The sequence below is a fragment of the Balaenoptera physalus genome, assembly GCF_965194825.1.
Source record: "Balaenoptera physalus genome assembly, chromosome: 3".
In the NCBI taxonomy this organism is placed as follows: Eukaryota; Metazoa; Chordata; class Mammalia; order Artiodactyla; family Balaenopteridae; genus Balaenoptera; species Balaenoptera physalus.
The window spans coordinates 135,924,829-135,950,471 of NC_138890.1; the positions used below are offsets into that span (position 1 = coordinate 135,924,829).

The 25,643-nt window shown below is 40.5% G+C and overlaps 1 protein-coding gene across 7 annotated transcripts in view; it reads left to right on the forward strand.

Moving 5' to 3' along the window:
- The window catches only part of ARL15 (ARF like GTPase 15), a 420,722-nt gene that overhangs the window by 130,500 nt on the left and 264,579 nt on the right, over positions 1 to 25,643 (forward strand). For all 7 annotated transcript variants that reach the window (XM_082455931.1, XM_082455935.1, XM_082455936.1 and 4 more), the window contains one exon: positions 12,978 to 13,122. In XM_082455931.1, coding sequence (XP_082312057.1) covers positions 12,978 to 13,122 — 145 coding nt within the window. The remainder of the gene's footprint in view (positions 1 to 12,977; positions 13,123 to 25,643) is intronic.

Below are 25,643 nucleotides of genomic sequence, written 5' to 3' on the forward strand. Positions count from 1 at the left end.
AAGTTCTCAAGCTGAGATTCAGTCAAATATTCGAGGTTGCGGTTCAAACTGCTGCTGAAGCCATATCCTGTGTCAAGTCAAAGATTATCACACTGTTTAGTGCTGTCTTTAGGATGTCCTCTTTTAACTCTTCTTGCCTTTCCATCAGTCTTTGAAAGTTTGAAGTACCTACATTACCTAAATTGGATGTGATTTAGAGAATATCTCTTGCCACTATTTGATCAAATTTTATTTGATGTCTATCTTTTTATTATCTCCTTCATTCTCTTCTCATTTCTTTCAGTGAAGGACTGGATGTGGCTTATAATACAAACATGTAATAAAACGTAAGAAGTAATATGGGATTTAACATTGTATAATACATCATTTCAAAAATCTCATGTTTTAAGGTTCCGTATCTTTTATCCTTCTTTGTGGGCAGAGAGAGATTTGCAAATTGTAAGAAACTGTAAAATATGAAAACATTAATAGGCTCGAAGAGAGAGCTATGGTTTTTATTGTATAGTTGCTTTGAAAGTCTTGCATGTTAAGAAAATCTCAAGGCAATTTTTGTTCTTTACCCCACTGCCCCCAGATTACATGACAATGAGGTCTAATTTTAATAGATGCAGAACTTGTTATGACCGAAATTCTTTGTTTCAGGTTTTTACGAGAATACTCGCGTTTTTCTGGTGATATCTTATTCCCCTTGTGTGGTTCCCAAATGAGCCCTGATCATCTCAAATACTTCTTATGTACTCTTTTGGTGATGAATATTTTATCTCTGCCAACACAGTCTCTAATTTGTCCATGAACAATTCCCTTGAGGACCTTCATATCCACTATTTTTGTAATTATAAAATCGATTCTAACACTCAGTTCAAATAGTCATGGGTATATGCCCTTTCTTCCTTTTGGAGAGCCATGGCGGGGATAATCTGTTCAGGTGTAGTCATAATTCCTTGGATGAATGTCATAAAATTTCCACAGAGTCACCAAATAAATGAGGCATAATGTCCTATTTTTAAACATATGCCTTTAATCCTTTCCTTTCCAACCTCATTCCCCCTACTGTTTTTGGTTTTTTGTTTTTGATTTATATTTTAACATGCTTGTTTACTGTAACCCTTCAGATTTTGTTTTTTTGGGAAAGCTGAATTTGTCGGCCAAAGACTATGATTTTTTAAATTATTTGTTGACCATAAATATGATTGCTCTGGTTTTTCTGTTTTGGGTTTTGGTATTTTTTACGTGTTCCTGATGAGTAGTTTTTTGTTGTTGTAACAGTTGCTTCACAATTACGGTGTAATGTGCAAATTAGAAAAGAGAGACTTGAAGGATTATACATTACTTAGATAAATATGTAGAAAATCAGAGTAGTCTGATTTAAAAAAAAAAAAAAGAAAAGCCCAGTCATATATCCTTAGGGAGTTTATATCTATGTTTCTAGTAACAAGCAATAGCACAGTCTACCTGATTGAGTTTTTGTTCTTAATTAACAAAAGCTAGGTGCTACACACACCTCCAAGTAAGTCCTGCCCCATTTTCCTCCTACAAGATATTAAAGTTGAAAGGAAAGCAAGAATATGCAAGTTTAGACATAAGAGCTGTCAGGCATCAGCTTCCTACACAGACACAGCCAGTTCCCATCTTCTTACATGTAATAATTTATTGGTAGAAGTATGAAAAGAAAGAAGAGAATGCATGTGGAATAGGAGAGCTGAGTATTAAATAATAGTAGACAAGTGGGACACTGCGAGGGTAAAACATTTTGCTCAGGAAAATCCCGGCTTAGATTTTTCGACTAGCTTTCATCTTGCCCTCTGCCCAGGACTCTGGCATATTCCATCAGAATAAGTCCATGGAATTGGAAGATCAACAAATATTGTTCTGTCTATTTTATGTTTTGAAATTGTAATAATAGAGAAAGTCTATTGTCTTTTGGGCCAAAGGACAAAATGTATAGTTGATATTGTTTATGGCTGCCCTGTAAGTGAATAGTCTATTTAGGGACAAATCCCACAAGAGCTTGGGGTCAGGGCTCCCTTCTTTCATTGCTGAAGGTAGGGGTCAGCTATTTCTTTCTTAACTGCCTGGCAGCCAGGGCCCCAGCGTGAAACCAAGGCTTGGCCAATTGGATGCTCCAGCTTGATGGTCCGTGGTACCGGGTTGGAGTAGTCAGAGGTCATTCTCATGCTGCAGTGGAGTTCAGTACAGGATGCCAAGCAGTTAGTACAAGTGGTGACTCCTGTACTAATGGCTGCTGCGGTGTTACAGCGGGCTGCCTTGGTTCTTGCATCTTTTTAGTCTTCTCATCTGTTCTGTGAATTATCAGTATCCTTCCAATAAATCACTTTTCTGGTATTTGCAAGCAGAACCTTCTCTGGTACAAAAGAAAAAGGAGGACACCCATTTTAAAAAACACCTATGATGTTCAAATATCATATTTTCCTGGTTCGAAAGTGCCTCTTTAATAAAACACACCTTTAAATAACTCTCTGATTAATTCCAGCTTATAAAGTGAGAAGATGGCTTGAACTACCACTGCTGCCAGCTCAGCTGTGGATCTGAAATATCCAGCTGTGCCCTCTCTGCCTCTCTCATCACCAATAACAGACTTTGCAATCAGAGTCTGTCTGACACGTGTGTTGATGTGTGAGGTGAGATAGCGTCTAGTTCACTGTATTGGCTCTTCCACATTAGACCAGAGTAAACATTTGTCTTTGTCAGCAGTTAAAGCAACGTGATTTGAGGATGCACAGGGATCACAGACACTACCACCACCCCCTCCCCTTGCCACCATTATGCTTTTGTCTAGGTCTGCATAGACATAGCAGGAGATTCATAATCAAAGAGAATTGATTTAACTGCTAAGATAGACCAGTCGTGTTTAAAAGCTGTTTCTCCTCTCAGGGGAAGAAAAAATACAGTGATGGTCCCACTCTACATCATATTATGCTCTCTTTTAATAGTTCTTATTATAGCAAACCAAAAGGACTGTCTCTGTATGATTAGCCACCACTGGTATTTGGCTTATCAGGTCAGATCTTTGACCAAATGGACAATAAAATAAATCCAGACCCTGAGTTATCTTGCACTGTGCACTGTGAGAAGAGTCCTGATGGGTGGTCACAAAGTCAATTTTTTAGGAAAACACTTTTCTAAGTGAAAAAAATCTAATAACCACAATCATGGTGATAACAATACCTATTGATTACTGAACACTGTTCTGAGCATTTGATACATAGTACCTCATTTACTGCTCCCAACAATCCTATGAGATGATCCTTGCTTTCTAGATTAGGAAACAGGTGTTGGTGAAGTAACTTCTCCAGATCACAGTAAGGTTGGATCTCAGGCTTGTCTGACATGCACTTAATCAAAGCCACGTACTGAATCACTGAGGAGCTCATTCTACCTCGGGGTGGATGCTGTGTCAGACACTCAGGTTCCAAAATTAAATCAGAAGTGGAGCCTGCATTGAAGTGCTCCAAGTCCAAGTGGGGGAAGAAGGACTGTAGATCACCTTTACTTGACAGAATGATGAGCGTTAGGACAGTGGAACAGAAAAGGTGCTAAGCAAGTTTGAAGAAGGTCATCTCAATCAGACTGAGGGCCACAGAAGTCTTCCTGGAAGAAATGATCATTGAGCTGAATTTTGAAGGATGACCAGGTGCCAGCCAGAGGGAGATAGTGGAGAATGATGTATAGGCAGAGGGTCAGCCCCTTTGATGACGTGGATCATGAAGGAGACTGGATCAGGAACTGCACATAGGTCTGCATGGTTGGCATGAGGGCCATGTATATGGTGGGAAAATAAAAACAAATTATTATACAGATATTATAATTATAAATATTATATAATTATAAACTTAAAATAATTATATTTTAAGTTTCACATGTTGAACCCCGGTTTGGGTGCTTTGTAAACATTATGAACATTATCTTATGTAATCCCTCCAACAACCATCAGAGGCCAGAAATGAAGGCAAAGGCCAGATCATAAAGAGCCTATCTGCTTAGATAAGAAGTTTGGTCATTTTCCTGACAGCTGTGGGTAGCCATGGAAAGATTTTAAATCATGGGAATGACTTGATGTGTTTTAGGAAAATCATTATTAGCATTTTGGAGACTGAATTGGAGTCGGGTAAGACCCGAAATAAGGACACCAGTTAGGACAGACAGTGTGTTTTCCAGGAGACAGTGGTGACGTGCTGTCGGAGACTTTAGGAATGGGGAGATGGTAGAGACCAAGTGGTTGGATTTAGGGGAATTGGTGACTGAGAGGCTATGTGGGGCTGAGCTCCATCTTCATGGAACCTGAAGATTGTTAAGTGAAGGAATGCCCTGTGGTCCAAAAATATGGAATTAGGATTTTCACTGTTAGGGTCTACAAGGAAAACAACTTTAGTTTGATTTGTTTTTCTCTCAGCAGTTCCAAAGCTTCCCATCTCCAGTTCCAAAAAGCACCAAGAGCAGAGAGAATCTGCTTTGCTGGGATCTTTCCTGGGAGATTTTAGATGATCCATCCACTGGAAGATCTACCTAGGGAGTCTAGCTCTTTTTAAATGTTTCCATTCCCTGATTTTTCCTAAGTGTACAAAGTATAGAAAAATGCCATTGTTAAGGAATAGTAAAAGTGTTTTAAGTATTTTTATGCCCGACTTTCTGTTTAGAAACATTCTATTCAGAAAGTGACCAAAAAAGAGGTTCAGTACAAAATGTATTAATCTCTTTCACGTTCAACTAAATTTGTATTTCTTTGCTCTTTAGGGAAAAAAATAATAAATGGCCTGAAACTGACCCAGGTGAAGCCCTGATTTGGATACGTTTATGAATATTCATTTAGCTTGCTTCTCATTACAGACAGTCATGCCTGGGGAATTTACTGCTAGTTTTACTGGATAATTCTGTCATTATAAAAATTAGATATTCCATCTAGTCATGATAAGAGAAAAATTACATCTTAAAAATAAGAAAGACATTTATTTTCTACTTAGCTTCCTCCTTGAGTTTCTTCATTTTTATTAAAAAAAAAAAAAAAATCTTATCCCCCTGATCTATTTCCAATATGAGAAGACCTGAAATTTTGGATTGCTAGAATATAGGAGAATCTCGAATTAAAGTCTCTTTAAATCTAATTATCAGATACGTGCCTTAACTTTTAAAACCCCACTTGTGGCTCATCTGGAAATACACGTACCAGGACTCATGAATGCCACTGATCAGGATGACTGAGGCACAGACCGGGAGCCACGTGGGCCCCTGGTCTGGTTCAGCGCTGCGGCACTCTCTTCCATTCAAAGTCTCAAATGTCTGCCCCTCTGCAAAGCCGTGAGGCCAATGTCTGTAGCTGCTAAGCATGAAATCCCCTGCTTCTGTTTGTTTCTTTTGTTGCCACGAGTTAATAGGGACAGAGACAGGAGACAGCCCAGAACAAAGCAGAAATAATGGAGTATTTCACCCCAAAAAGGAATGTGGATTGAGAAATACAAAGGGTAAGGCAAAGACAGACTTAGTGTCCTGAGGCAGTGTGATGTATTGGCCAGAAGCCTCAGCCCTGGGACAATCTGTGAGCTCAGAGCAGCCCACATGGCCGAAAGGTTTGACCCATCTTCTGTAAAAACAATTTATTGTTTTTCCCACTAGGGTCTTAAAGGGCCACAGGATTTTTCACCTCAAAAAGTGGATTGCTCTTGTAACCTGGGGAGGAGTCGTCTGCTGGGATCCGCCTGGTGATCAAGGGCCTCTTCACAGTACACTATTGCCCTGCTGATTATTTCTGTAGCTGAGGTGCCATTTGGAATTTATATTCTTTTCACTTCTTTGCAAGACCTACTAAATAATCCAAGACATCAGAGCATTTTTGAAATTCATTTTTCTTCTTGCAGATGGAAAGAAAGGATTAGCTAAAAGCTTGCATGTTCATATAGACCATCTCTTTGACATGGATTTCCACACAGCCCAGTTTATTTATGTATTTTCTCCCATACTCTTCCGCGACACATATTATTTTGTTTAGTATTTGCTTGTTTATTTATTTACTTTATTGAGGTACAGTTCACATGCACACTTTTTAAAGGGGAAAACTTGAGGACTGTTCCCTTAGAGGTTTTTCTCTCTCCTTATTTACTATGTTTAGAATCAGAAATCTGTGCAGCTAGCTTCTCTTCATAGACAAGCTTTGTCCTTTCCAGAGGACAAAAAAGGGTTAAATGGAAGAAGCAAACAGCGGGAAAGAGAAGCCAGCAGCCCTTCAGTATCCCCTTGTCTCCCAGCCCAGCCGGCCGCCCTCCTCCTTCCCTGCTCCCTAAGTCCACCCCAAAGGAACCCAGTTCCTCTAACTGTCCAGGGAGAAAGATGCAGGTTGTCTGCCGGGAATGAAAGGCCATGAGCCGGACGGTGCAGGGAAGGAAGCAGTACCGAGACTTGCATCTTCCCCTTCCTCTGCCAGGCATCTGTCCAGTTACACAGGCAGCCTTGTTAAAGCCCCCCCTTCACTCCCTCGAGACAACACCCCGCTTCCGAGGCTCTGAGCCCTGACTCCAGACGTGGCTGTACCAAGGCCAAGAGGACATGAGTAAGAGCTCTGGAGCCAAATAGCCCGGGTTGGAGCCCCAGCTCTGGCCCTTACTCTGTACCTTACAAACTCTGGCATATTTTCATATCTGTACATTGCCCTCTACGAAGAATGCCCCGAACGTCGCCTCTACGTGACACACTCTCAGGTGTCAGAGGCTTTTCATTCCCATCACTCAGAAAATTGCTCTGGAGCCAGACTGCCAGGGTTCAAATCCTGGTTCCACTTAACAAGTTTAACTTCTTTGGGCCTCAGTTTCCCAGTCTTAAAATGGGAAGTGCGAAGTATCGATGCTTTTCTCATTGGGTTGTTCTTATAAGTGAATTAACACACACAAATCATTTATATCTTGTGCTTAATAGTACTGACCGTCTTGGGGTTTTGTTTTTGTGTTATTAGGACCCGATTCTTCCTCGTGTCTTTTCCAGAGCTTAAGCAGCTCTTACAAGCCCTATAAACATGTTTGGTTGTCTTTTCAAAAGACAGACCCATATTTGACTGTTATAGACTTGGAGAATATTTTAAATCTTGTAGTTTTGGATATTAATATGCTTCTTAATGTTTTATTCAGTGAACATGTTTAGTGTTAGACAACGTTCTAGAAATTGCCTTCCTTTCGTCCTTGTGAGAGTTGGTGAGGTTCGGAATATATAGGTGCCTATTTTTGGTTTTGAAACCAAACCACCTAAGAAATATATCCACTTCAAGTCATGGGTGACTTCTCTTGCTTTTAGGTACCAACTAACTGATTTTTTGTTAATCTGACAAGTATTTATTGAGCACAGTGCCAGGCCTCACCTGAGGACTCCAGGGAAAGACCTGGTCATCCACCATAGGAAAACTCCGGTTTTTGTTTGGCAAGACCCGTATTTAAATGAGGAAGAGGTAGTATGGGGCTCTGGCAGTGACTGTATAGCTGCGGGAAGCCCCGACACTGCCTGAAGAAAATTTTCCAGCAACTCTACAGAGCCTCAATCAAATTGAAATCATCACAGAATAAGATCATGTATTCATGATGAAAAACAGAGCATCAATTGAAACAAATGCCACGTCCCCAAAGGCTAGGGATTTAGCGAGACGGAATGGTAGGAGATGCGGGCAATGCAGGGGCCAGTGCCAGAGGGGGAAGATTTCGAGCAGGACTCTGTCTAGGATGGTGAATTGTATGACAGCTTTGCTCCTCTGCTTTGGTGCCTGGCCACCCTTGGTAGCTGTAAAATTAAACTTTTTGAACCAACAGTCAGACCAAGGATGAATATGTCTTTGGGTCAGTGTGCATAATTCTGTCATCTGATAATTCTTACGGTCAGTAAAGAATACACGTGGCATAACACTCACTGCAATGCTAGAAGCGCGTTAAAGGACCAAAGAGTGGAAGAAAGGAATAGTTCTCGCCGGGGGAATGGGAGACTTTCCGGAGGAGGTGCCATCTGAGCAGAACTTTGAATGGGAATTTGCCAGGTGGAAAAGAGAGGGGAGAGCCTTTCCCTCTGAGTGCACGGGACCCGGGTGGCACAGAAACACGAAGTGCTCGGACTGCTTGAGGGACTAGAGAGTGATCCGGAGGGTGGCTGGCATCATTAAGGCGGAGATGTAGAGGGAAGTGCGATATACACTCAGGTGCTTCCTTGGTGCTTTACAGCGTCAGTTTGTTGAGGAGTTATTCACTGAGTCCTGCTGTGGGCAGCGCTCGACAGACCTACCGATGTCCGGCGCTGTCCCCGACAGAAATGGGGACATTTTAAGACAGTCTTGCTGCCTTGGTGCTAGACCACCAGACTGAAATACTTGCAATTTAATCTTTTGCTTATTTTTTTTTCCTGATACATGTGATCATCCTCCTTGAAGCAAATATTCCTCAGGTTTTGCTTGGGCTTTTTGGCTAATCCACCTTTCAGCTAAGGGTTATACAATTTGTCCAAAGTCTACGACACAGAGTTACTACTGGTGATTCCGGTCTTGGCCCTCTCTCAAGACATTGGCACACTGTTTCCTCACATACAGTGTTGGTAGAAGCTTGTGGATGCATGCTGGGGGGGGGGGGGTAACATCCTGCATCCTGATGTGATAAGAGAGACATTGGGTTCTTTCGGAAAGGAACAAGTCATAACGGACCCTATGTGAAAAGACCTGTGAACTAACGCAATCGAGGCAACAGAGGCTGTGACCTTGGTTGTCTGACGCCATCCTCCCCTGCCCCCCACCCCCCATAGTTACCCTGTTCTCTATTGCCTGCTGCAAGTGAAGGTTAAGGGTTGTGTGTCTTTAGTGTCTTGGGTTGGACTGGGACGGGTTGGACTGGGATGGGTTGGACTGGGAGGGGTTGGACTGGGAGGGGTTGGAGCATGTGGTGGCTGCTGAGGGCCGATGGAAGGGAAGTACCACAGTCTGAGCTGCATGGTGGGCTGCCAGGCCCTTGCCCAAGAAAGCTAACAATCACCTAAGATACCTTAGGAAGGTGAGCGCTTATTTACCTGTGTGGTACGCTTCTCGTAGCATAATGCACTGAACTCATGCCTCATAATGTCCTCCTAAAGAAAGGAAGTGGCCGATAGTGTTGAAACGTTACTGGTTAATCACGGGGAGACCGAAGCCGCCGAGGTCTACGGGCCTGCACGGAGTCATACAATGCCTCAGTGTCTGGCCTGGGAATGAAGCCTGAGTTTGCCGCTTGCTGTCAGGACGGCCGACGGCATTGTGTTTAGCATTGTACACCAGTGAAAGGGGCTTACCCTTAACAATGCACGAGCTGCTGTAGGAGACAGACACAATGAACTTTGGTACAGTATAGTCTAGAGGCCAAAATGAGTAATTTTAAGTAAATTGACTATGAGATCCAAAGCTTCATTAAGTTTTAAAACGAAAACCAAGTGAAAACTCTGTACAGTTTTTAGGAACTGACTCCAAAAACATGAACATTCTTCCCCCATTTGAAGTAGCATAGTTTTAAGAGTCTTATTTTGTGGCTCGAATCTGACATTACCCCTGTTAACCATAGGATTTATTTATTTCAAATAAATACTCCAAGAGTCTGTGACTTATTTCAAAGATGCTGCCTTAGAATAATTGTCAGTCTAACCTTTATGCTTTTTATGTTCCAAAATGTCTCATTCTTAAAGACTGTGGTATGTGGGGGAGGGGGAAGGGGGGCTTTTGTTTTATTCAGATTTGGTTTAGTTTGGGTTCTTTCAGAACAGTTGAAATATAGAGCCTGAAATTCAGGAAAGAGAGTGGGGAAGAGGGGAGATGTCATGTTAGGTGCCTTTACCATCTGAATGATTGGAACTCTGGGGTAGAGATGGCGTCACTGGGGAGAACAGAGGGAGAGGAGATAAAAGGCGAGAGTGGAGTAGAACGTCACTGCTAAATTGCCTTTTATGTCAGACATGTCGTAGGTGACCTAGAATAAATGAGCAGGTGATGTAGATATTATTGGGCTTGGCTGCAAAGTTTTTACACTCTGGAGTTTAAAAAAAACATGAAAATGAAATTCTGGAACTTTTGGCCAAAATATGTTGAGTAATATTGCCATATGACTGATTGAAACTGGGCAATATATAGCAATCAGTCACCTGCAATTTCATCTTGTATTTAAGATTGATGATAGTTTGGGCCAGGGTAGTTGAACGGGTCTCTTTCCAGGAGCTAGCCCAAGGGAGTTCTGGCAGAGGAGCTGAGCGTGGGTGGCGGCGTCCAGAGCAGGAAAAGGGTCTCTCCCCTCTTCCCCCAACAAAGATCACAGCAGCCCAGTAAGAGAAACCACTGTGTGACTGGTGCTGTTGTCTGTCATGGTTGAACCTGGCAGAGCTCTTCTTAGTGAATAGCTGCTAGCCAGTCTTTGAGGGAATACGTACATACATACATCTGTCTCTCAGGAAAACTCTAATCATTAGTCCAGGAGACTTGTTTCTTTTATGGGTAAGAAAAAGTTTGCAAAGAGTCAAACATTATCAGCCAGCCTTCATATGAATCTGGGATGAGATGTATTGGCATCTAGAATGCTTTTTATTGTCATAGTCATTAATCTTGTAGGAGAGGCAAAATGGAGCTCAAGTAAGGCCAGAGAAGAGTCACTAATATGATGGAGGAGTGGGAGGGGTTGCTATATGAAGGCAGACTGAAATAATTAGGACTCCTCAGGCTCTAAACAACGGAGAAGAAATATGATTAGAGTTTAATAAATCCATGAAGAATATGGATTAGATAATCATAGAATTTACCAGAAGTAGGCAGAGCCCCTTAAAAGCCGAGGAAAAGTGAATTTAGGACAAAAAGAAGGTCTTTCATACCAAGAAAGTAGGTTGTGCACATCAAAACCACTCTTTTGGGAACTGGGCTAAAACTTCTGGCATTGAAGAGAAGTGAAAAAGTCAAGCGTTTCTCTTATTTTAACACTATTTTCTTGAAGCATGGGGGACCCAGAGAGAGCATAGATCAAGCTTCCTACTAGCCTTTACATTTTCTTTTCTCTTTTCTTAGGCGAAATTTAAATATCATTCATTCGTCATTCAACAGTTATTCACTGAGGGTGGCTTCTATGCCGTGTTCTCTGCTAAGCACTGTGGATACTAGGATGAAGATGGACAGATATGGTTCCCACAGTCTGGTGATGAATGAGAAACTGTAATAGTCTGTGTGCTGAATTCACAAAAGTGCTGTGAGAGCTTGACATGAATTGCTAATGTACTCTTAGCATCAGAGCAGGCGGCCCTGAGGAAGGGGTGCTCTAACTGGGACCCGAAAGCCAATGAAGCATTCGCTATGCCAAGAGGTGGGGGGAAGAGAGAGCAGCATATGTTGAATGCCTTGAGGTGCCAGGGGGTCAGCGTGGCTGGAGGTGGGAGGGTGAGAGGGAGAGTAAGAGGAGAATCATGGAGGTGAGGCTGGAGGGATGGGTGGAAGAGATCATGGAAGGCCTTGTAGACCATGATGATCATAATGGAGGCCGTGTGGAGAATAGAGGGGGCAACAGTGAATGTACTGGGACCCATTGGAGTATGTTGATGTTGTCCAGGCAGCGGTGGCCTGGGCTGGAGAGAGGCAGACAGATTCTAGACCTGTTTCAGAGGTCCTATGGACTGGACTTGTCAATTGACTAACGTGGATATGAGAAGTGAGGGTGAGAAATAATCAAGCTTGATTTATGAGAGTATGACAGCCAGTTAGGCCTCACATTTCATCAGAGTAAGAAGAATTAGCACAGACATTTTATAGGTCTCTTCTCTCATGATCTCCAAAGGACCCAGAAGTCAATAGGTCTGCCTCCCTCTTACCTCTCTGTCTCCCTCTTCCCTCTCTGTCTCCCTCTTCCTCTGTTGAATCTTTCAGGTCCTAAATGCTTTAGACTCTACAAGCTGGCACATAGATGGCCCCTAATAAGTGGATGTCAAATAAGTAGAAAGACCAAAAACTGCACGAATGGCTTCCAGCCTCCCAAATCCCCTTGTCTTTAACCCTTGCAGAGCAAACAGCAGTTCATAGTACCCTGAGGTCAGTTGACCTGAAGCAAGATTTAGCAAGGGTCAAGATGGCAGTGATATCCACAGGAATTCTATTTAATGATTTTTAAAAGCATTTTATTTTGAAATAATGTCAAAGCCCTGTAAGACTAGTACACGGAACTTTCCTGTAGACTCTACTCAGGTTCCCTAGTCATTAACATTTTACCATGATTGCTTTATCACATTCCTCGCCATCTAGGCGTAGAGATGGTGATGGAGATAGAGATTTAGAAATGTTCTTAGCCAGTTAATTGCAGATGTCAGGACTCTTCATCTCTAAGTACTTTAGTATGTGTTTTCTCAGGACAATGATATTCCTTATGTAACCACAGTCTGCTGATTAAATTCAGAAAATTTAACCTTAAGTGATACTGTCATTGCAGGCTCTAATATTCAGTCTCTATTCAGCTGTCACCTGTTGTCCCAACAATTGTTGTTTATGGTGTTTTTTCCCCCGCCCAATCCAGGATCCAATCCAGGAGGCATGGCATTCTTTATGTCTCTTTAGTCTTCTTTAACCTGGAACAGGTCCTCAGTCTTTCTTTGACATTTTAGAGAAGAGCAGGCTGGTTGTGCTGCAGAATGTTCCTCACAGTGGTGTCGTCTGGTTTCCTCGTGCTTGGATGCAGGTGGTGCATTTTTGGCAGAAAAGCTGCACAGTGACGTGGCACCCCTCGCGGTGACCCCGTCTCAGCAGGAGGGGAGCCGGCAAGTCCGAGTGGGTCTCATTCCTAGGATGTTAACTTTGATTGCTTAGTCAAGGCAGTGTCCTCCTGGTCTCTCACTCTAAAGGTCCCTTTCCTCCTTAGAGTCAATAGGTTATTTAATTACCTCTCAGTACATAGTCATTTGAAATGTGCCTAAGCTTTGTGCCTACAGTCATGCTTAAAAGAGCCGCGTTTCCCCTCTCTCGGCAGTGTTTTAGAGCACTCTGCTGCAAGGGACCACCACCTGCACGCCCAGAGTATGACCTGGTCTGCATAGGCCTCACGGGCTCTGGCAAGACCAGCCTGCTGTCCAAGCTCTGCAGTGAAAGCCCCGACAGCGTCGTGTCAACCACAGGTGGGTACAGTGCCGGGTCCTCGCCCGTTTCTTCCTCACCCCCGAGATGCTCTCGTTTCCTGTGCTATTGGTGGGATCCCCTCATTTCACTGAAATGCTTCAGTCAGTTTATTATTTATTTTTAGATACTCTATTTTTCAAACTATATTTAAGGGGGGCTTTAATAGCATCAAATTGCTGCACCCTTCATCCCCCTAGTTTTGGTCATTTCAGCGCCACTGAATAAATCAAGCCAGGAGGATGCTGATAGAAACTAACCTTGCAACCTGGAATTCTAGTACTGTGACCGATGGGTTCATCTCAGGCCCATTGAGCGTCCTGCTCCCTTGAAGTGTCACTCTAGCCTACTCGTGTTGGTCACACGCTCCCTACACAGTACAAGTGAGCGTCTGAATCTTCTTCCCTGGAAGGTGGTGGGCACAGGGACCGTTGATCAGGTTTACCATGTTGTTCCCTGAGGTGGCCAAGAAAAGCCAGTCTAGGCAGTGGTTCTCAGTCAGGGCAGATTTTGCTCTCCAGGGGACATTTAGCAACGTCTGGAGGCATTTTGGTGCTTACAACTTGGGGAGGGTGCTACTGACTTCTTTTGAGTAGAGGCCAGGGATGCTGGTAAACATCCTACACTGCACAGGACGGGCCCCCCTCCATAAGGAATCATCCAGCCCAGAGTATCAGAGTGCCACCAAGAACTTTTCTCATCCAGCCCAGAAGTGTCCTCTTTTTCCTCTGAAAATGAAGCAGGAAAGATAAGTGTTAACTAGAGAAAATTATGGGAGGTGAAAACCAGAGCTGCTGTGGGAGAACTGACAGGGAAGGAGTGGGCTGAGACATTGTTGGGGAAACTTAAAAAGATTGTGCATTCAGACAGCTTTCTTTTTTGAACACCTACTACGTGCTAGGTCCAGTGTTAGAAGCTGGGGATAAGCAGTGATCCCAGCACTCCAGGAGACTCAAGCTATGGGCCACACAGACATTAAGCTTGTGTCCAGAAATACACAAAGGAGGAGGAGCAATCAGAAGAAAGAAGATTTGGGGACAGAGGGGAAGCTTGTGTGAAGGCAGAGGGGCCTGAAACAGGTTGCTACCTCCTGGGAACCACATTTCCGAGTGTCTGCGACACATGGTTAGTAGAATGCCAGGAGTTGAGTCACAGGAGATAGCCAGTGGCCAAATCTTGGCAAAACCTTTTATACCACACTCAGGAATTTGAGCTTTGTAGATAGCACAGAGACATCTGCACATATTTGAAGCAAAGAGAAACTATGTGATAAAATATCCATTTGAGAAAGATCACGCTAGCCATGATGCTGAGGCTGAAATGTGAAAGCTCCATTAGCCATTAACTAAGACAGTGATGGGAGGGAGGGGGGTAGGGGGAGGGAGGGAGAATAGAGGGAGAGGGAGGAGGGAGGGAGGGGGAGAAGGGAGGGAATAGATAGGATACTTATTGGAGGGCTGGTATTGACAGAGCTTGCTGGCCAGTTGGGTTTGAAGGATGAGGGAGAGAGAGAGAAGCCAAGGGTGACTTGGGTCCTGGCTTAGGTGAAGGGTATATGATGGAACCATTGACTAGGATTTCCTGTAAGTAGGAAAAATATTGATGACCAAGAGCCTTACCTCATTTCAGGCCTGGTTTTGCCACCAAATAAGTTAGGGGAAGAGTGCAGGCTTTGAAAGCTTTTCAGAGTTTAGAATTGTAGATAAGAAACCGCGGACCTGTGAAGAAACAGGGACATAGCTTGATTAAAGGATGAGGAAAAGCGTGAGGGGTTCACGATGACTGGTGAGGCCACAGGGAGGATGAACAGAGCTCAAGTGTGGCCTGTTGCAGGAAGCCATTCCTAACTACCTTCCTCTCCCCCACATGGAGCTGAGAACTCCCTGCTCTCCCACTGTGAAGTGTCTGTCTCTCTACCATTTAGTGCCTGCAACACTGCTGTTGACACATTTGTCTCCCCAGCCTAAGGGGCAGATAGAGCATCTTATTTAGCTTGTGCATCCAGATCCTGGCACACGGTTTGGGCATAGCTAAGATGCTTGTTGAGTGAATAAGCCTGCAACAGTAAATTGAATCCATATGTTTTTACATAAAATATCGTACCTCTCTGAACCTCATAACTGCTTTTTATGGCAGGTAAGATTCTTTTTCCATATTCTGTCTTTAAATCATCTGAGGCTCAAAGGTATGGTGATACGGCTGTTTTCACACAGCTAATGACAGAGGTAGGATGCCGGTGCAGGTCTTCAAATGAAGGTGGTTAGTGGTACCCAAGCCTTAGAATTTCTGATGAGAGTATTATTTGCTGGTTGTCTGTAAAACTGTGGACGTCTTCTGAGGAATGTGTTATGTAATATGCAAACTTTATTAACTTAACAATTCTTTTAAAGCAAAATAACTTCCCTCAAAATATAATACAAGTAATACAAGTATACCGTTCTTCACTTATCAGAGGTATAAATGAGAAGCACTATTGCTAGAAGCACAGTTTTGAATTACAATGTACAAAATTATCTGTAAATAATTTTATAATTTATTATTTGTAAATTGCAATACAATATGTTCTATATTTGCTTCTATTCAATTTTTTAATAATATGTTTTCCTCTTACTGGAACCATTGGTAACATTGTGTGCTAATTGATTTTCTGATGAATTAGTAAGTTGGCTGACATTTTGGATATCAAGCTTCTATGAGTCGTCATTGTCCTGAACCAGGCACAGTGCCTTTTTGGAGACCTGTTTGGAGGTCTCAGCTATCAAGAAGTTTACACCTGGGGTAGGATTACAATGATAAACAGTTTAAATTTATTGAATGTTTGATATATGCCAGGAGCTAACACAGAATAAGTACTATACTTGATGGTATAAATATGGAAGTTAAAAGAGTGATCGTTTCTAATCTGTGGGATCAAAGAAGGCCTCATTCAAATAGGGCCTCATATGATGGGGAGAATCTAAGGAACAGGGTGAGGAGAGTAAGGATAGAAAGCATAGGGTGTATTTGGAGAACAGTTCGTGATCTTACTGGGTTGAGGCCCAAGATGTGGAGGTATAGCATGAGTTGTGACCCAAAGCTGGAGACTAGAGAAGCTATTGAGAGAGGCCTGTAACATGGAGAGGTGATCCATCGGGGCTGTGGGGAATGGAGAGTTAGAGGCAGATGTCATTAATCCTATAAAAGTGTCAAAGATATTGGGAAATAGGAAAGGAAAAGAACCAAATATGACTTCTAGCTGGTGACTGAGTGAATTATAAAAAGTGGGAAGAAGGTGACAGACAGTTTTAAGATACAAGATAATGAGCTTAGTTTTGGACATGCTAATTTTGAGGTGTTGGCAGGACTTTCAACAGTGATCCAAATGCCAAAAGACAGGCTGACTAAAGAGAGTTTATAGCAAGAGATCTAGATTTGAGATACAACTGAATTGTTGATTTGCATGAGATTGTTGAGGGATGATGGGCAGAGAGGGAGGAGAAGAGTGCTAAGCACCAACTATATTTCATTCATTCTTTCTGCATTTATTGAATGCCAGTTACGTGATTGCCACTGATTTAGGCACTGAGGGTGCGTCAGTGAACAAAATAGACAAATATCCTTGCCCTTTGGAGCTTACATTCTAGCATCTGCATTAAACAGGGAATCTAAACCAGGCAGTTCTATATAGTATCATATAAGTCAAATGTGAACAATAGATCAAAGGAACCAGAATTAAATAATATAAACAGAAGTCTAAAACTTGAGAGGAGGCCATGGATGTGGTGACCCTTAATGACCAATGGTAGACCAGTTTCAGCAGAGCACTGAGGTGGAAACTAACATGAACCATGAGAGGGTGGTGAGCATGCAGAGGGAATGAGGCACTGACTGTCCATTTTACTCCTTGGGCCCCTGGCTAAGATTGCACATAGATTACTCTTTTAAGAAGGTAGACAGAAACACAGAAAGCAGTGGTAAAGGAGTTTATTTTTGCAAGGAAAGGTGCCATGTGAGCATGCTAGTGGGCAGAGGTGTAAGGGTGGTGATCAGGAAGAAGGAAACACCAAAGATGTTCAATAGAGGGCAGGGAGTGCAAGAATGAGTGAAGACTTCTGATTCTGGTCAAGACAGAGTAACTAGAACTGGCTTACCCTCCCACCTGAAATAACCAAAAGTGGGGAACAAAAAACAGAGAAGATATATAACACAGTTTTTAAGAAAGTAAATATCAAGCAACAAGGGTTAGTCATCCCTGAGAGATGAGAAACAAATGAGATGAGCCCCACAGTTGCCCCAGCCTACTGCCTCAAGACTATTCCCAGGCTGTGGCACAGCTCCAGTGGGAAATGAGGTGGAGCTCAGTGGACTCCCTGCATTGAGGGGATTGAGCTGAGAGCTGGAGAGACTAGGGCAGCTAGAGTTCCTAGGACACAGTACTGGAGAGGAGAGAGTTGTACAGAGAGAGAACCCTAGAGATCTGTAGAGGGTCTCCTTTGAGTATGTATCATAGTGTTCATTGCATGCGCATGAGGAAACTACTCAAGGCTAACAAAAGAACCATCTGAAAGGGCTAGAGGGAACAGTGCCTGGTGTTCACACAGGACTGAGAGTTATGCCTGTTACCACAAGCCAGATTGGAAAAGTCACAATTCACGAGGTAGTGGGTCGAGTACTAAGGAAGGTTTTGCCTTAGGAATCAGCTCTAAGCTGAGCACTGCCCTAGACCCATGTAGCAAATCATATTAATAAGACAAAAGGCTCAGACAGTTTCCTAGAAACTTTAATACACCCCAGAACAAAGCTGTGTAAGATTTACAGAAAACAAAATTATCCAGCACTTAACAAGGTAAAATTCACAATGCCTGACATTTAATCAAAAATTACCAGGCATGCAGAGAGGCAGGAAGACAGGATTCATAATGAGAAGAATAATCTGTGAATTGAAACTGACTCATAACTGTCACAAAGATTAGAATTAACAAAGAAGGACATTAAAACTGTTATTATAAAAGTGTAGACATGCAAAATTTCTAAAAAAACCATATAAAAATTTTAGTGGTGAACACTACAATATATGAGGTGAAATATATACCAGATAGGATTAATGACAGATTAGACATTGCAGAAAAAAGATTAATGACCTTGAAGGGCATTAACATTTGGGACTACTCACAGTAGAGAGAGAGGAGAAAATGGAAAATGCAAAGAGCAATAGTGACCTGTGGGACAACTCCAAGTCACCTAACATATGGCAACACCTAACATTTGAATCTGTCAAGGTGAGGGGGTGGAGAAAGGGACAGAAAAAAAATATTTGAAGAAATGATGGCTGAAATGTTTTCAAACTTGAAGATAAACAACAAATCCAAGAAGCTCATTGAACCCCAAGCACAAGAGATATGAACAAAACTACACCAAGTCACATCCTAATAAAATGACTAAAGCCAGTGATAAGAGTGTGATGGTTAATTTTATGTGTCAACTTGGCTGGGCCACAGTGCTCAGATACGTAGTCAAACGTTGTTTTGGATATTTCTGTGAGTGCGTTTTTATATGAGATTAAGATATAAATCAGCAGCCTTTGAGTAAATTTCTTTATATAATGTGGTTGGGCCTCATCTAACCAGTTGAAGGCTTGAATAGAATGAAAGACTGACTTCCCCAGAGCAAGAAGGAAATCTGCACTGGGTGGCCTTGGGACTTGAACTGCAGCATCGGCTCTTTCCTGGGTCTCCAGTCTACTGACCCACCCTGCAAATTTTGGACTTGCCAGCCTCCATAGTATTATGAATCAATTCCTTGAAACATTTTTCTATGTATACACACACATCCTATTGGTTCTGTTTCTCTGGAGAATGCCGAGTAATACAAAAAGGAAATCTTAAAAACAGAGAAAAGATGTTACACAGAAACAAAGATAAGAGTGACATCAGATTTCTCACTGCAAACAATGCAAGGGAGAAGGCAGTGGAGCGCACCTTTAAAGTACTGAAGGGAAAAATAATTATCAGCCTATATCCAACAGAAGTATCTTTCAAAAAGAAACTCAAAATAAAGCCTTTTTCAGACATTAAAAAAGTAAAAGAATTTATTGCTAGCAGACCAAAGTTATAAGAAAATGCTAAAGGAAGTTTTTCAGGCAGGAGAAAAATGATTCCAGATGGAAATCTGGATCTATACAAAGCAAAGTAACAGAATGGTGACTACATGGATAATTATATAAGATTTAGTTCTTATTTAAATCTCTTTATAATTATTTAAATAAAAACAGTATACTGTGGGATTTATAACATGTAAAAGTAAAATGCATGAGAACAATAGAATAAAAGTCATAGGGGGAAAAGGGAAGCATACTATTGTTAGGTTCTTATATGTGAAGTAGTTTAATAACACTTGAAGGTAGACTATAAGCTAAAGATACACTATAAACCCTAAAGCAGCCACTAAAATAACAAAACAAAGTGTGAGAGCCAATAAGGCAGCAAATGAGATAAGATGGAACTATAAAAAATAATTAAAAAGAAGGCAGGAAAAAAGGGAACAAGAATATATGGGACAAATAGAAAACAAGTAGCAAGGTGATAACACTCAAACCTGACCATCAGTCATCAAATTAAATGCAAATGGTCTAGACTCCTCAATTAAGAGACTGAGAATATGATTAGATTAAAAAAACAAGACCCAACTATATGCTGACTTTAAATATAAAGACACAAATAGGTTAAAAGTAAGAAGATGGAAAAAGATATGTTATCCCAATAGGCATAAGAAAGAGTCAAAAGAAAGTTGGAGTGGCTATATTAACATCAGACAAGGTAGACTTTGGAGCAAAGAATAATACTGGGAATAAGGAAGTTCATTTCATAATGATGAAAGAGTCTTTGAATCAGAGGACATAACAATGCTAAACATTTATGTACGTAATAACAACTTCAAAAATACACATAGCAAAAACTGACAAAACCCACAATTGTAGTCAGAGATTTCAGTACTCTCAATTATTGATAGAACACGTAGGAAGAAAATAGAGGTAGTAGACTTGAACAACACTGTCAGCCACCCTGACCTGATTAACGTGTATAGAACCCTCTACACAACAGCAGCAGAGAACCTTCTCAAGTGCATTTGGAACATTTACCAAATAAGACCATATTTGAGGACATAAAACAAGTTTCAATAAATTTAAAAGTATTCAAACCACAGACCACATGGAATTGAATTAGAAATCAAGACCATCTCTGGAAAAGTCCCCAAATATTTGGAAACTAAAGTACTTCTAAATAACCCATGGATCAAATAAGAAATCAAAAGAGAAATTGTAAAGTATTTTATACTGAATGAAAATACAACACATCAGAATTTGTGGGATGTCTCTAAAGCAGGACTGTGGGGGAAATTCATAGCTCTGAACCCCTGGATTAGGAAAGAAGGCCCTCAAATCAGTGACCTCAGCCTCCACCTTAAGGAACTAAACGAGAAGGACTGATCAAACCCAAAGTAAGCAAAAGAAAGGAAATAATAAGGATCAAAGTGGAAATCAGTGGAATAGAAAAACAGTAGAGAAAACTCATTAGATCAAAGCTGGTTCTTTGAGAAGATCAATAAAGCTTAAGAAACTCTAGCCAAACTGATCAGGGAAAAAAAATCAAAGATGACACTAATTTATAGTATCAGGAATGAGAGAGGTTACATCAATATAGAGTCTATAGATATTAAAAGGATAATAGAATATTATGAACAACTTCATACCAGTAAATTTGACAGCTTAAATGGATGAATTACTTGAAAGACAAGTTATCAAAGCTCATTCAAGAAGAAATAGAAAGCCCAGATGTATAGTTATTAAAGAAATCGAAATTATAGTTTTAAAAAGAAAAGAACTTGAAGTTTAGTTGGCTTCACTGGTGAATTCTATCAAACATCTGAAAGAAGTAATAATGCCACTGCTACACAATATCTTTCAGAAAATTGAAGGAGGAGGGAAGACTTTCCAACTCCTTCTATAAGACCAGCAAGTTTAATGTCAAAACCAGATAAAGACATTGCAAAAAAAACTACGTACCATATCCCTCATGAACATAGATACCAAAAATATAAACAAAAATCTAGCAAATCAAATCTTAAAGTAGTATATTTTTAATAGGATAATGTGTCATGACCAAGTAACATTTATCTCAGGAATACAGGGTTGGTTTCACGTTCAAAAATCAATAAATTTAATTTACAATATTAAACTAAGAAAAAACCATGTGATCATCTCAAGAGACGCAAGCAAACAAACAAAAAACACTGATTTCTGATAAAAACTCTCACCAAAGTAGGAACAGAGGGAATTTCCTCAACTGTTAAAGGTCATCTATGAAAAACAGAATTTATTCCTGGTCTGATCAGGAATAAGACATGGATGTCTGTTCTCACCACTTCTCAACAATGTTCAACATTGTAGTAAAGATTCTGGCCAGTGCATCAGGCAAGAAAAAGAAATAAAAGGCTTCCAGATTGGAAAGGAATAAGTAAAACTTTCTTGGTTTACTGATGACAGGATCATCTATGTAGAAAATTTGATGGGATCTACAACTTTATACCAACAAATTAGTGATGGCTAATGTGAATTTAGAGCTGATAATTTTGGAGATTTGAAAATTTGGAGGATAGCTTTGATCATTAGTTTGGAGAATGTTGTCTATAAGAGTAGAAGCAGATAGAGCGGTGGACAAATGTGTTGAATTCATTCAGATGGATAAGCAAATGCCCTGAAAGTTGATAGATGGAAATGCAAAGGTCGACACAGAAACAGATGTCACAACTTTAGCTGGGAAGTTATTAAGAGGTGAGTATGGTAAAGCGGTAAAAACATTATAAGGAAGCAAAGCTTGTCCTGGCTGGCCCTGATGAGGGAAGGAAAGCTCTGTTTGCTAGTATAAGAAGGAAGGAAAAGCATGTAAGAAAATGTTGGAGGCTAGAGAAGACTTTTCTTAACAAAGGTGAGGTTCCCTGTGATTCATTGAGAGGGCTCTGCAAGGATAAAGGCAGGGCAGAGTTGGGCATGAGGTGCAAAGAGAAGAGAAGGGGTAGATGCTTGTTGGTTGAGTCTGTATGTTTATTGTAGCTAATGAAGGTGGGCAAGAGGTTGGAGAAACTAATTACTGGTGACAGAGGAGGGGTGGAGGCAGAGGAGAACCAAGCAGGCTGATTTTACTTATCAGCTGACCCACAAAACCCATTCCTCACCAGAGTTCCAGATAGACATTGCCGGCCTGTTCAAACTCAACTGCTGGCTCCTTTTTGTTGTGTATGTATGCAGCTGAAGAAGAACAAAGGAGGTAGAAGGAAGGTCCTAAAATAAATGACAAAACCCAATGGCAAGAAGAAGTAACTAGAAGAAATGAGGAGGTCAGAAAGCCACATGTGCATGTGAACATTCAATGTGAGGACGGGAGAATAGCTGAAGGAGGTCCTATGGAGAATAATGTACAAAGTGAAGGAGCAAGGGAGCTAACTATATAAAAGTTTAGAAAGACTGGAAAGCTAAGATTAAGATGACAAATATAAGTAAAAGCAATGCTGTTGAGAAGTATTTCTATCAGATATTACAGATAAGAGTTTATGACAGTCCCATTTAGAGAATTCAGTCACATTCACAAGTAGTATCTAGAATCTAATTGATTAATTAAGCTAAGTCCACAAAGAGGTATTCAAGAAAAGAATTAATGGCAAACAAATAAATGGAAAGGTTTGGCTTTACCAGAAGTTCAACTTTACTAGAAAATAAATAAGAAAATGTTAATTTTATACCTAAATTTACCAAAATGTGTGTTGTCCGTGTTTTTTTTTGAAAGAAGTTATTCATATAAATTAAAGGTTACCAAAATATTTACCTCCCTTGGCCTAATAAGCGTGTCACTAAGAATTTACATTAAGTGTGTAATTTCAAAGAAACTGTATGAACAAACTGATTCCTTGCAACATTTTGTATAACTAAAACTTTAAAGTAATTTAAATGTCCTATATCAAGGGAGTTTGTTAATTAACTCGTGGTACATCAGTTGAAATGATCATATATTGGAAAACACATACAATCTTCTGTAAAGGAAAATTAAATTTACATTCATTTTGAAAATTAAACCTTGCAAAACTATGCTTTTGAATCAAAAATGGGGGAAAAAAACCCGTAAAAAATAACTATGGGCTTTGTTGGTATGGTCGAATTATGTGTGAAATTTTATTCTCTTAAATTATTTCTCTATTTTATAACGTTTTGATTATATAAAGCCAATTAAAATGAAATATTTGTTGGAAGAGTTTGGAACAGTTGAAAAGATAGACTGAAAATTAGTTTCTTAAAATGAAAACATGACACAAGAAGGGTATGTCTATCCATTTCAGCAAGGCAAGAATGTCAGCCTTTTCTTCAGAGGTAAAGGGAATCCAAACTTTATTGGATTGTTAACTTCAGCAGTCTTTTACTTTGACATAATTTTTAAAAGATACTTAAATTTTCAAAACTCAAAGGGCCAAGAAATCCTGAAAAGAGCAGGTCTTACTGATAGAGGAAAAAAATTGAGTAGCTTACACCTTGGTCTAGAAACAAAAGTGAATTTTGCCCAGAGTGAATTCCTTGACTGTATGTGCCCAAAGAATTTGTTGATAAAAGGGATTGTTAACCTGTAGATTACACAATATTCACTTTTTTTCTTTTTAAACCAGAGGAATGGAGTCTAAAGGTTTAGGATAATATATTGTAACATAGAGAACAATCTAGAGAAAATTGAACACTTGGAATTGAAAAAGGTTGAAAAATCTCTTCTAGGGATATATATTACTATGTTTGAAAATTTGTCAAGTGATATGTCGGTCAGTTAAAATAGAAAACAATTATGGTAATTTGAAAGAAATACAGAAAAGTTTATGAAAATTTGAATCAGACATTTTAATAACTTTAGTATTAGCTGCATACACGTTAAGAAGAAATAAGTTAGAAAGTCAGATTTGGTATCTGCTAAAGAATTGTGTTTTATAAATGCTGGTAGATTAAATTTCCTTTTATGATGTTGAAATGATATTTAGAAGAATTTCGCTAGACCATTGTCCAAACATCACAAAACTACCGCATAAATCACGTCCTTGGTCCAAGTCAAGGCCACCAGATCTGTGGAATGTCTTTCCCTTTAGCAGTTCTTAGAGTGACCCAGGGATGTCAGAAGCACACAGCGAGTACCTGTGTACATGTGTGCAGACTTGTGTATGTGTTGCAGGGGAAGGGGGGGAGGTTGGTCTGTAGGTCCAAGCGAAATTGTCATGTGTTCCACACAATGAATAAAAATAGACTAACCTCCCTCTGAAACCTAATTTTGTTACGATTCCAGTAATGCTTTCCCCGCATAAAAAATTTCAAATCCATCTCCCTTGTATCACAGGCTTTTTTGGATTTAAGGACTAAAAGACAAAAACTGAATGTCTATGCAAACAATTATTTCCCCAAAGAGTTACTAAGTCATATATTTATTAAAATTTGTGGGGTTAAATCTTAGGGGAGGTTTCAGTCTTACTAATGTAGCTTAAATAGGCCAGGAAAAAATGACTACGTAACTTAGGCTTCAGCCATCAAATTGTTTGAATGGAGTCAGGAGACCTACCCCTGAGGCCTTCAGCCAAATACTGGAGGCCATTGATGGTTGACTCAGTTGTTACAATATAAATAATGGAATCCTAACATTAGAGGAAACTTTAGAAAGCTAATCTAGTCCACTCATTTTGCAGATGAGGGATTCAAAGTCAAGAAAAAAGTGGCTGGTAAGAAGTCTAAGAGCTGTGATAGGGTTTCTAGGACAGTGCTCTTGTTCCATCAGCTCACTGACTTCCTGCAAAGAGCATCGGAGGATGCTTATTTTTTCGAAGAAGCAACAGAGCAAGCGCACTGTCATGGCTGAGTCAGTTGGACATTTTCCCTCCCCTCCTGAGTTCCTGGTTTTATTAATAACGTCTTTAAAAAAGTACTCTCTAAACTCATACTATTACTTTTATTCCATTAATAAGGCAATGTAGTATAGACCTGAGAACACAAGAATCAAAATAGATTCCTTGTGTTGGATTATTTATAAATAGGAGGGAAAATAATTAGTGGGATTATTAGGTATGTGTGTATTTTTTCCAATCAGCTCCACCATTATTTAGGTTCAAAATTGGAAATTTTGAATCCATCATCTTGTTGGGATGTGGAAGAGGTGCTATAGTCTGGAGCTCTGGTGGACTCAGGTGATGAGACCTGAGTTCAGGTTTTAAATACAGCATTTAGTAGTTTTGGCCAGGTACTTAACCCTTCTAGACTTCACTTGCTTCCTGGAACAGTAGTTATTCATTAAGTTAAGGATTGTCGTAACAGCTAAAATACAGTCGTCGCTTGGTATATGAGGGGGACTGGTGACCACCTCCCCCTGCAACGAATACCAAAATTTGAGGATGCTCAAGTCCTTTATATAAAAATACAGTATTTGCATGTAACCTACACACATCCTCCCATATGCTTCAAATCATCTCTAGATTA